We start from the raw sequence: 13,621 nt of genomic DNA on the forward strand, positions 1-13,621 counted from the left end.
ACACACACACACACACACACACACACACACACAGAGGGTATTAAAAAAATTCCTCTTAAATATCTCGAAAAGCATTTCTGAGAAAAATATTTCATACAAAAGTTGTGTAGTTTAAAATAGTCTATTTACTAATCATATTAGTTTGAGCTTGGATAACTAAGATTAGATCAAGATCAAATGATTTTTTTTAAATGGAACACTATTTTTTATGCCAAAATTGAATAACTGAAGACAAGAGCTTTTCAAAACACTATAATAAAGCTATTTTCCATTAAATACGTCTTAAATTATAAAGCTTGGAAATTACAGTACCGCCGACATTAGCATTACCCAACGTGTCCAACCGACTAAAATCTCTTAAATGTTGTTCAGAAACATGTCCTGGATAATATTTGTGAGATTAAGATCATTGGAGATTATTTCTCTTATATTCATTTTTGCACTAAAAATTTATTTAAAAAAATGAAAATAAGAGGTACTCTAATGGTCTTGACAAATGTTATTCAAGTCACTATCCTGAACAACATTTACGAGGTTTAATCGTCGGTCAGACATTTTTAGTAGTACTAATGCTGGCGGGTATTATAACTTTTAAATCTTATAACTCAAAAAGTACTTAATAAAAAGTAACTTTATTATAATGTTTTGAAAAACTCTTGACACCAGCTATTAAATTTTGGCATAAAAATAGGATGTTCCATTAAAAAAAAATCGATTTGACTTTGACGGTCAAACTAATAAGATTAGTAAATAGATCATTTTAAACTTTTGTATAAAACATTTTTCTTAGAAATGCTTACTTTTCAAGATTTTTTTCTTTTATATTATCAGGCTTGTTTTCTCCTATGTAAAGGTCAGTTCAATATTTGTAGGAATGCGTTCAAGAATTCAGGATATATCACTTTATCCTTATTCATCAAATATTAAACAAGGATAAAATAACACTGAGCACTGGGTAGAAATTTCTGAACACAGTTCTGCAAATATCGAATTAATTACAACTCAGCAAAATTCCCTTGAGAGATAAGAATAAAAAAATTGCACTAGCCAATGTATTATCGATTTTGTTGTTTATGTCAGAAAGTTGATTGCAATAATTTGTAATCCTGATAAATGTGACGCAGTATGTCTGTAAGAAGACTTTTAAAGACACGATAAACTTTTGATAAAAGTAGTTTGATAAAAATAGTAACATCATTGTACATAGGTAATCATTGTACGCTCATTTGTTGATTACCAAAGCATCAACAAATGAGCGCAACAAAAAATATAAATATACTAGTAGCATAATAAAAAAAATTTTATTAGTATTTATTTAAAAATACTAATAAAAAATTTTTAATATTTAAAAAAATTGTTTAATATTATCTACTATTAAACATTCTCAAAAACTGGAAATTGTTTATAAATAAAAATGTTAATTTAATTTATTTTAAATATTAACTTCTCTTCATTGATAATTATGATAAAAATCCATGCATAGTTAATAAAGTGTATGTACATGCACTCGTTCGAGTGTGATTGAAATTCGCATCACATAATCAATCGATAATATACCGAAATAAAAGACGATAAAAAATTCGATTATTCGGCTGGCTGTTATTTCGCGTATAATACAAACAATTGAAATTAACGCGGCACGATCTGAATTTTGTGTATCGATAAAATTAATTTCGTGCTCCAGTTAAGACCATATTCATCCGACTAAGTCTGCATTATAGCGCCAAACGCTTTTAAACCTATCCATGCGCGCGAAAAAGTGTATCAATTAGATTAGATTTTTGACGTTGACATATGTGGTTTTATTTGATCCGAAAATGAAGAAATCCTTCGAAGATGGAAATGACTGGTACAAAAAAAAACGTTCTCTGATATTCGATATCCGATATGCTAATGCGCGATGGAGAATGGTGTTAATTTGCATGTTGCATTCGAAATTAATAAGAATTTTCTTGCTATTATGATAAATAGGCGAAGATCTGTCACCCGCGGCACACTCGATCCTCTCGATTCATTCATTTCGTAATTATTCTCCAGTTCGCACTTCTGCCGTGCCTCCATTTTTTGATTTAGTGGCGCGATTGGTCTCGCTGGGAAATAAAATTAGCATAGACATAAGTGGCCACAATTTTTTACGACCAGTTAGGGAATCAGGCCTCGGGCGCTCATTATCGTGCTATTATGCGACAAAAATTGCGCGCATTAATCCATCGCGGAAGGGTTCAACTCTAATGTCATGCAAATTCTTCGTTAAACATTCAACCATTTAAAACTATAAGTCATATGCAATGGTTGCTGCTGATCGATTCGCAACTGTTTCTGGAAATGTATATTGGCAATCATGCCGTTTAATTAGATCTGTAATGATGGATGATTAGCGACTCTAATCATACTATTGAATATCCATGCAAATCGAGAAATAGAGATCATAATTCACTGTAGATCTGTATGTGGATATATTCGTTCTAGATTTAATTGAAAGACCTAATTTTGAGATATCGCAAATATTTGTCCTAAATTAATTCCATAATAACAAGTTAATAATTTAATTAATAAAAAGATTTTTAAAAATACAACAACGAGAAATAGCAATATTATTATAAAATTTGTCATTTTGATAAATTTAACAAAATTAAATTCGTTTCAGTTGATCCACGATTTGTCAAAAAATTCAGAATAAAATTTTATTCATTATAATTTTACGTGCCATATAACATAAAAAGTATTTAGAGAATCAGAACGTACACATATTTAAAATATATATATATTAAAATACACATATGGAATATAAAATTAAATCCTGAAATCCGACGAAAATTGCATATCACCTAAAGTGAACTTCTAACAGCACATAAAATTATATATAACATTCTATTTTGAATTTTGACATGAATTATAGATCGTCTAAGTAGATATTAATTATTAAATCTATATTATATATATAATGTAATACACTGATTATCACTTATATATTATTGATAAAATATTTTGGTATTAATATTTTCTACAAACAATGTTATGTCGTGAATATTTTATATGGAATCGTATTTCCAGAAATGAAGATTTAAAATAAATCTTTCAGTTACGACGATTTAAAATAAATCTTCTATTACTTTAACCAGATTAAGTAATTAAAAGAACTGAGATAATTCTGGAGAAAGATATTTTTATGAAAGGATTGAATTATTGTATCATTTTTTTTACATTTATATTCTGATATCACATTTCGTTGAAAGGTAGTAATAAAATCCTCGTTGAGGATAAATGAGTACTAACTGCGTTATTATATCAATTATAGTTATAATAATATTATTAGTGCGCTCATTTATCATTCTTAAAAATCTAAATTTAGACACATTATATCTTATCAGAACAAATCAAATAAGAATAAATATCAAAATAAGAATACGAAACAGAATGATGTACGATTTATGTTTGCAACGTAAAAATATCTACCTTATATTTCCTCAAAATTATCTGAACAGTTAAAAGAAAATTTGACATCCAGAAATATAATTTTTCATATAAAGTTTCTTTTAGAAAGCATAGATGTTACGTGGAATCGTAACGTATATTTATCCTTTTAGGAAACATGGATAATATTATACAATAATATCTTATTCGCTGACGTTAGCAATTGTAAAGAACATTTTATATCATCGGAAATATCTAGTAGAATACATCTTCGCGAAACGAGAAACGTCGCGGCGCTCGACGTTTTAATTTATCTCCAATGCTATGGATTGAATCGCATCTTGGATGCATCAATCGAAGAGGTACATCCCAGTGAGTCGAACCAGAATTCCTCACTCAATTTCCATTACAAAACGAAAAAAAAAAAGCGAAAAAGTTTCATCGAGCGATCCACAGGTAAAAAGCAGGGCAAAAGCACTGACAACTCTCGTTCACGATCTCTATCGTTCTCAGCATCGAGATAGAAGAGACCGAAGGTGCGTTAAGTGGTGTCCCCTCGTGCGTCCCATTGTGCTGGCGCGCGTCTAAGTTAATCCTGCGTACCTCGATGCGGCCGATAAACTCCGGGTTAAATAAGGATTAGCGCGCTGACTCGGCGAGAACTGGCGGGTCGATTTTACGAAAACTCCTTCTCGGAAAAACCGCGAGGAGAAACGCATCTCGTGTGACTAGCTAGATCAGTATCGAGGCGCGTTAAAAGGCGTGGAATGAGGGGCGAAGATAATCGAGAATCGTCATCGTGGATTATCTCGTTGAAAATTAACCGATGAATGTTCCGAGCTTATCTGAAGATTATATGTATGTTTATAAAAAAACGTACACAGCAATTGCTCACAATGATCGCTCAAATTCGAAACTATAGCTTAACGAACGATGCTTAATATGATATAATATGTAATGTAATCAGATATACAGAGTTAAGAATAATAATGATCCAGATATAATATTCGCCAATAGTAATCAAATTAAAATAATGATGTTACTAACATACTTTGATATTGTATCATTAACTTTAATTGTGAATCGTAATTTGATGAATAATTAAATATGTATAAATTTGTATCTGTATACAACAATTTATTACGTTAATACATATCATACATACATAAACATGTATGTTCAGTTATTGTATTTATCAAATGATAATTTACAATTAAAAAGTATTATACATTGCTTGTGAATATAAAAATATCTTAGCAATAGCATTATTTCATAAATGTTTGTTAATAAATAAAATTCTAATGTAACTTATCAACTTTAACTTATACACAACCCCCATTCACAATAGGTTCTGACAAACGATAGAAGAATAAAAAATGCATGCATAAATGGAATATATTCAAAGATAATACTTATATAGCAATAAATATATAAAAGTTCAAAAATTTTACTCTAACAATAAATTACAGCTTTCTCTTAAAATAAACTTCATAAAGTTAATTTAAAAAATTTGACTTTTTCATTTTCACTATGTAATGTCAAAAGATAAACATCAGTTAAAGAAAATCAGAAATATATAGAAGATATACATATATTTGAAAACATTTATATTATATCAATTTTAAATATTGAGTCTCATTCGATCGTATATGTGAAGACACAATCCTCAATTGACCAATAGAGATAAATGTCTTTAACGCTCTAAGCTGGATCTTAAGTGCTTGTATAATTCTAGGTGAATTTATATGGATACTACGTATGTAATATTGCTCCTTTAAGCTGCGTGTTGAAATGATTTTTCGGTCTTAAAACGCAATCTCTACTAAACTAGCAGCAATATTAGGAGTTAAATTGACTACTAGCAGTTTAATAATTTGATGCTTCTTTGCATCTTAAACTTCGCATCTTTAATAATGTTGAACGACATATTAAAATCTGTAAATAATTAATTCTTATTGCGAAAAATATTACCTCGGCCGGAAGTCGAATCTCCTGCATTCCGTGCGAGCGTCTGAAGCCTTTCATAGACTATCGAGATCTTAGTAATATTCTTCGTAATAATTGCTGTGTATATATAGGAACAATGTCTTTTTCTTATATGTCAATATATTTATTTATCATATTTTATATAACACATCATATTTATTTATGTATCATTTGCATCTTACATACACTGTTAAAAATAAAACGTTAATTTTAACTTAAAGACGTATAATGGATTTTCTGACATGCAAAAATGTTAATTTTAACATTATTGCATGTCTCAGAAAGTCCATTATACATCTTTAAGTTAAAATTAATATTTTTTTAACAGTATAAAATTATAAATAGAATACTCTAATTCATACATTTTCTCTCTCTAAATAAATTTTATAGAGTCAATTTCAAATAAACTATTCCAGTCAGAGAAACGCCATGTAATTTACAGTATTGAATTATGACGAGCAGAATATACATGAAGTCACGCCGATATACAACAAATATATTCACTTACCGGTCGATGTACTGCCTCTGCAATTCGATAAGCTTCTCCCTTGTGACTGTTCCACTGCTTCAAAATAGTTCAGCACACTAATATAACAAAAAGTTAAAAAATTCAAAATAAATACATGTATAAAATATGTATTTAAAGATACATATGTATCAAAATGCCCCGCACATAGAATTATAAATAAAATTGTATTTTGAAGTCTGAATTATATATATATTATTGTATACATCTAAAATGAGCTTCCTTCTCTAAAGACTTTATTTCAACATATTAATATGTCAAACAATATATTAATAAAATACATGTTATATCACTACAAATGATACAATATTGAATCACGACAAGCAGAATGTATAAAATTACATCAATATATAATATTATAAATATATTAACTTACCAGTCGATGTATCTGCAACTCGACGAGTTCTTTTCTTGACTGCTTCACTGCTCCAAATCGCACTAATATGACAAAAAATTGAAGAATTAGCAATGCATACGTACCTAAGTAAATTAATAAGTCATGATAATGCTAAAAACGTTAATAAACCGTAAGTGATTGGTGTCATCATTTGCGAATGTCACATAACCAAGGTGAAACATCCGATAGTCCACCCACCGTCGTTTTCCGCCGACTTGATTCGTGTACTCGTAACAGATTGACAAGTAACACGGAACACGATCATCCGTTGTCTTATTCGACTCTCCCGTATTTCTCATCGAGCTAACGATCAACACTACCGATGTGAACGCGACGCGTAAACATGTCGGTCGTTTATTGTCTCGCAATTTCATCGAACTTTAGCAAGCACTCCACGCGCCGAATATCTCAGTCGCGAGTACTTGAAACAAGTAATTAACGTGATACAACTATCTGCAATAGAAGCTGACATTCTGATGGTTTTTGCATTCAAAGTACGCCCAAAATACGATCGAAACAAGCAACGCGAAATGGCGACCCCCCGCTGTGTCGAATGATGTTGCCGATACTCGCGCTAACTTCACGACGATACAGGATTCACGAATTGCGCGGGAATTTGATCGATCTTATTGGCGATTTTAAAATCGGTCAAATTCCCGCGCGTTAAGAGGTCTGTTTTTTATTGCTGCACTTTCTGAACTAGTACACACAGTGCAATAAGTTGAAGTGAAACAAATATACATTTGTTTGTGCAGCAATAAAAAACAGACCTATAATGTTCGTGAAGAACTCTGTGTCGTAAAGTTAGCGCGAGCCGAATCGGCAATATCACTCGACGAAGCGGGGAAGAGGAGGAAGGGAATCGCCATTTCGCGTTGTTCGTTTTGAGCGTACTTCGAACGCAAAAAGCATCGGAAATGTCGGTTTTTATTGTGAGTTGTGTTGTGTTAACTCTTGAATACATCACGAGCGTGATATTCGGTGCGCGGGGTGTCACTAAATTCGACGAAATCGCGAGATAATAAACAACTGTCATGTTTATGCGTCGCGTCTGTGTCGGTTTATCGTGAACTCGGTTTACGGTGAGGAATGCGGGAAGACGTTAATTATTTGTCGCGAATCTGTCACAAGTGCACAAATCATGGCGAAATCAATCGATGATGGACAATCGGATGTTTCACATTGGTTATGTGGCACTCACGAATGATGATGTCGACGACAAAAGCGCGGATAGCGCGGATAAACCGTTTGCTGTGTCACATTAATTACTCGTCCTGCGACGCGAGGGTGATAGAATTCGATCGATAATTTGGCGATAAATCTTGATAACTTGACGTGGAGGTTACACTTCGTGTTGTTTACGCGTTCTCGGTGCATCGTGAGATAAAATAAACGCGTCGGGAGTGTTATGTGAGGTAATCGGGCGGTAATTGTGTTGTGCTAATTCGTGCGATGGAGCGTCTTGGACGATGAAGTATCTAAGAATAATGGAGCAGTCAAGGGAGTTCATCGAGGCGGTACATCGACAGGTAAATGAATATTTTTTTTGTATATTGCTGTAATTTTTCATTGTTTGTCATTTAATACTTCATTATCATAGCGATGTTCATACATTTTACATGGCCTGACACGTTGAAATAGTTTTTACAAAATTTAACCCAATTTCATTTTAGAGAATTTAACATATAATTCAAAATAGAATTGCATAAATTGCATTTATAATTTTGTATATCGTGCATTTTGATACGATTTAAATGTATATTTATACATCTCAAGCAGAATATAAATCATCATGTCATAGAAATGATGTCAAAATCATTACTAAGAATATTAATCAGTTTTTTACGGTTCAATGTCATTTTATGATTTATTAATTTGTATTTATAATTCTTCAATTTTTTTGTCGTATTAGTGCGATGAAACATTTGGAGCAGTGGAGCAATCCAGGAGGAACTCATTAAATTGTAAAGAATATATCGACTGGTAAGTTATTATATTTGTTATATTGATGTAATTTTATATATTCTGTTCGTCATGATTCAATACTGCATCATTATAGCGATGTAACATGCATTTTGTGGTTGACACATTGTTGAAATATAGTCTTTAGAAAGCTAACTTTACATAATAATTCAAACTTCGAAATAGAATTTTATTTATAATTCTATGTGTATATTTTTGATACATACCTCTAAATGTACATTTTATATATGTATTTAGTTTTCAATTTTTTTGTTATATTAGTGCGATGGAGCAGTGGAGCAGTGGAACGACCCTATCAAATTTTTAAGGTGAATACATCGACTGGTGTAATATATTTGTTATATTGATGTAATTTTATGTTTCTATTCATCATGCTTCAATACTTATTATAGTGTGACATGCATTTTTTTATATGATTTGTCACATTGTTGAAATAGAGTTTTTAGAAAATTCACTCTAGAGAAGTTTTATTTTAAAGAATTTATAATTCAAACCTTAAAATAGAATTTATTTATAATTCTGTGTACCGTACATTTTAATACATGTTTTTAAAAATGTATATTTTATATATACGTATGTATTTTTAATTCTTTAATTTTTTGTTATATTAGTGCGATGGAGTGTTTGGCATGATGCAGTATCCATCTGAGCGCAGTATCTATCAATGGAGCTATCAAGGAAGGAGCTCATCGAGTTGCAGAAACGGTACATCGATTGGTAAGTGAACATATTTGTTATCAGCATAACTTCATGTGTATTCTGCTCATGATTCAATGCCATATATTACCTGGCATTTCTCTGATTAGGATAGATTATCTTACTTCCAAGAAAAAGTTTCTTTTTTCGAAGTCGACTTCGTAAAGTTTATATTTGGAAGTAAAAAAGAAACTTTTTCTGGATTTTTTATTCACATCACCCGCTTTGTTAAAAAAGAGGCATAATCTTTGGTTTTGTGGACAAAATAATTTGATTGTCCCTTCTTCGGTTTCATCAAAATAATTTAACCAATGCTACTCATAAGTAAGGCAAAAGTATAAGTTTGTGCAAAAGTAAGGGGCGCTTTTGACTATTTTCTCGCATTTGATGAAAAGTTAAATATCTCGGAGAAAAGAAATCTTAAAGAGATTTTCTACCACGCATTTTAAAGCATGAAGATGAGGTTTTAAATCTGCGTTTAAATCTTTTGTTTCAGTAAACAAAATTTGATATAAAAGTATCTTAAAATAAGCTTTCTAAGCTTTAAAATGTTTTTTGAAAAAAATTTGATAATTTTTCGCAAAAATATTGTATTTTTTATTATATTGTATGAAATTTCATTGTGTAAAAATTTACTTTTTCTAAAATGTTTTTTAATTTTGAAATTAAAAAATATACAGAAAAAAGACAAAAGAGAAAAAAATCTACTTTAGGTTACTTTCATATTAAATTTGTTGATGTTTTATTAAACTGTAGCACTTTAAAATAAGACAAAAACATTGCAAAGATATTATTTTTCAATTTTATGTAACTTAGAAACATAATATCGTAGACAAAAGATTCAAACGTAGATTTAAAGTCCTATCTTTACGCTTTAAAATGCGAAAATCTCTGAGATTTCTTTTCGCCGAGATATTTAACTTTTCGTAAAATGCGAAAAAATGATAAGTGCCTAATAGTTTTGCACATGACTGTATTTTTAAATAATGGCTATCCACTTTCTTTTATTTTTTCTACAATTAAAAGAAGCTTAAATATTTATCATATTAATAATTTAGCACATAATAATAATTTGACATTACATAAAAATAAATCTGAAATTAACTTTACGAAGTTTGCTTTAAGAAATCTATAATTGTCATTGAAACAGAATCTTGTAATTTTATGCATTTGATATGCGATTTCTTTAAATATTCCATTTACGTGTGCATTTTCTCATCTTTCTATCATTTGTCACATTAAAAAATATGGATACTAACTATTCTGACAAGGAGTTATTAGCTCTGAAGTAAACTTTGTAAAATTCATTTTAAAAGATTGCATCATCAGCTATCGAAATTCTATAGATATGTAATTTTGTATAAGTTTTATGTTGGTACATATATTTTTAGATTTCATATATGTATTCGTATCTTATCCTTCAATTGTTTGTTGCATTACGAGAATACTTTGCAGAGATAGATTATTAGCTCTGAAATAATCTTTAGAATTCATATGTATATAATATATCAAAAATGAATATATATATATATATATTCATTTTCTATATACATTGTACCTTTAAATATATTCATATATTATATATGTATGAATTTCTGATTTTTTAATTATTTGTCATATTATATGTTAAATATTCTGAAAAAATAAATGATATCAAGCGAATTTTTTATAAAGATAACTTTTGTGAATAATTTGCATCAAATAATATAGATTTTATTTATAATTGTAAGTGCATCATGCATTTTAATACACAAATGTTTTTAACAATACATGTTTTATATATGAATGCACTTTCGAATCCTGCAATTATTTATCATTACATGTCATTATTCTGACAAAAAGTAGATAATCTAAACTACACATTTAAGTATATTTAGAAATACTGAAATTATAAAATACAATTTTAACACAAATGATGTAATAAACTATGTTATGTACTATATCGAGTGAATGAAATATGCATTTGAGTTAAGTAAATTATTTTAGAATAAGAGAGATGATTACTATATTAGATTGCACAAATATAATTGTATTAATATAGAATCTATTAATTACGGCAAAAAATATCACACTTTCTACTAAGTATTCCTTCAAAGCGATATTATAACCGCGACTGTAGCACCTGCCAAGTTATTATACCGCGTGATACACGTGTTTTCGAAGTTGTCAGTCAACAACCTTTAAGATTGTCCGTAGTTCTATATCGTCGGCATCATTCGAACGAACAATTGAAACGCGCCTTCTTGATTTTCGCTTTAGAGAAGTCTATTCAAAATCGACTGTCTGACCGCACGTCAATGGAAGGAGATTGGGATTCCGTCCCTTTGAGTTTCCTATGCGGTCCACCCAACGCGACCACAAATCTTCTCCGACCCTTCAGCTTGTATAAGGGTCGTCGCGACGCGTTTCCATAGCACGTTTTTGCCGGAAGGGTGACGACACGTTACGAGCGAGTTAACTGCGGCGAAACAAAGGTACAAGGGCCGGCTCTTTTTGTCGCCGGTAAACGAAGGTATTGCTTTCTTTTTTTTCACGGAGAGAAAGAGGGAAGAATCCCGTACTGAAATTAAGTGGCTATTTTGTGGCGCTAATTGTGATAAATGCCGCGGCCAAATGACGGTCGGGCTTGTATCTGCAGTGTAATTTGTCGTTGAAAAGGGAATATTTTCCTTCTGACGTGGTAATTCATTAATTTATTTTTGGTATGATAAACAAATATATTAAACTTCTCCTGCTTTTATTAACCTTTAAGGGATGGAAATTTATTTTTGAGATTTTTTTTCTTGAATGAGATTTGTTATAATTTATTATTTTTTATTATATTCTTTGCCTCAAAATATGACATTATTTCAACGCCACTATAATGGCTTTCATGTCTTGTAAAAGGTAATAACAATCTTTTATGACATAATGAAGATAAAATCTTGAAAGAACATCGTGCAAATCTCGTAAAATTAGTTTCGTAATAATTATAATTAAATTTGTGCTTTTTCTCAAATTAAACACTTATGCATTAATCTTAATTAACACAATGTTAACCAAATTTAATATTTTAATTAGGCATTTATATATTTTATAATTATATATTTATTTATAATTATATATTTATGATTAAATGAGAAAATAAAAATTTTATATTTACGTATAAAAGAAATTTATTGCACATTTCATGATGTCATTAAGTAAACCTCACATTCCAAGAACGGCTCAGTGGTCTAGGGGTATGATTCTCGCTTTGGGTGCGAGAGGTCCCGGGTTCAAATCCCGGCTGAGCCCAATTTTTTTATTTTATTTTTTTAATTTAAAAAGCTAAAAATCGACCTCAACTAAGATTTCTTTTATTAATGTGTTTTTATTTGGCGATATCTGTATCTCAATGATACGCCAGCTTCATATGCCCGTGATATCTTATGTGATAAGCATTGTTATCATGTCTTATCTTTTGACAGAAACATTACATTTCTGACTGATGTCTATTTTCTTCGTTTAACTTAACAAATTGACTGTATGTGATGTGAAAGTTAGATGAGTACTTGAAGGAATATATAAAATAAATCTTCGTACAAATAATATCTGCTTTACATGCACGATAGCGAGTAACACATATCATGCATTAAAATGTATAATAGCTTTTATTATTCTTTGTACATTGTGAACATAATAGCTTCTATTTGTTCGTTTATCGTTCAGAATGGTGTTAGAACTCATTTAAGTTAAAGCCCGTGATTTAATATCAGCTGCAAAGATAAATTCTGATGTATTTATCATAAAAAAAAGTCTGAAAAATGAGATTTTAAGGTTACGCTTGTTACGATATAAAATTCACATGTAAGCCAATTTGATTTTTAAATTATTATTATATTTTATAATAAATGTTAATCTTATTCCATCTCTAATCATATTTTTTCACCCTCCGTTGGCAATCTTTTTTGTCCAGTTCAGATTTTTTATTCTAGGCATTTTCAAAAAAATGTGGAAAAATTCTGAGTTATTTTTAAATATGTATTTTTACATATTAAATACCAAATATTTTTTCGATTTATTTCTTTTTTTTTCTTCTTTATATAGAGAAACTTAGAATAAAATTTTGTTTGTGCTAAAAAAGACCCAGAGGCCGTATTAAAAAAAATATCGCATAGGAAAATATGCAAAAGTGTCTAGAGACACGGTAGTGTCTCGACACTAAGATAAGCATAGCGTCATATTATAATATACGATAAGTTCTTACAGTAAGAAAAATGTAATTTTAATAAATATTTATTTGAATAGTAACTTAATTTATTTATGTAAATAAACATTTATTAAATAAATAAAAAAGTGATAGTTAAATCAAATTAATAATTCTTTTTGTACAAAATAAATATATGTATACATTTAGTACATTTTCAGCTGATACTAAACTAAAATTTATTAAAATTTTTGGTATAATTTTTTTTAGTGTAGTATTTTCATATACGATATTTATAAAAAATGCTTCAGAGTGTAAACAGTTAATATGAAATAACGAGAATATGAACGGTATTTATGTATTTACTAATTGTTTTCATAAAATAATTAGATATGCAAAATATAATTTTTTGACAATAACAAAATTATTACTATCTTATATAAAAATAAAC

General features: G+C 29.6%; 1 protein-coding gene and 1 non-coding gene across 2 annotated transcripts in view; both read left to right on the forward strand.

The window, feature by feature from the left end:
* The window catches only part of LOC108689906, a 76,649-nt gene extending 68,365 nt beyond the window's left edge, over nucleotides 1–8,284 (forward strand). The window contains exon 7 of the mRNA XM_018196864.1: nucleotides 8,236–8,284. Coding sequence (XP_018052353.1) covers nucleotides 8,236–8,284 — 49 coding nt within the window. The remainder of the gene's footprint in view (nucleotides 1–8,235) is intronic.
* Nucleotides 8,285–12,206: 3,922 nt separating this feature from the next.
* On the forward strand, nucleotides 12,207–12,278 carry Trnap-ugg. The gene has a single exon. It is a non-coding gene; the product is annotated as a tRNA-Pro (tRNA).
* Nucleotides 12,279–13,621: the final 1,343 nt, after the last annotated feature.

The sequence above is a fragment of the Atta colombica genome, unplaced genomic scaffold (genome assembly GCF_001594045.1).
Source record: "Atta colombica isolate Treedump-2 unplaced genomic scaffold, Acol1.0 scaffold281, whole genome shotgun sequence".
In the NCBI taxonomy this organism is placed as follows: Eukaryota; Metazoa; Arthropoda; class Insecta; order Hymenoptera; family Formicidae; genus Atta; species Atta colombica.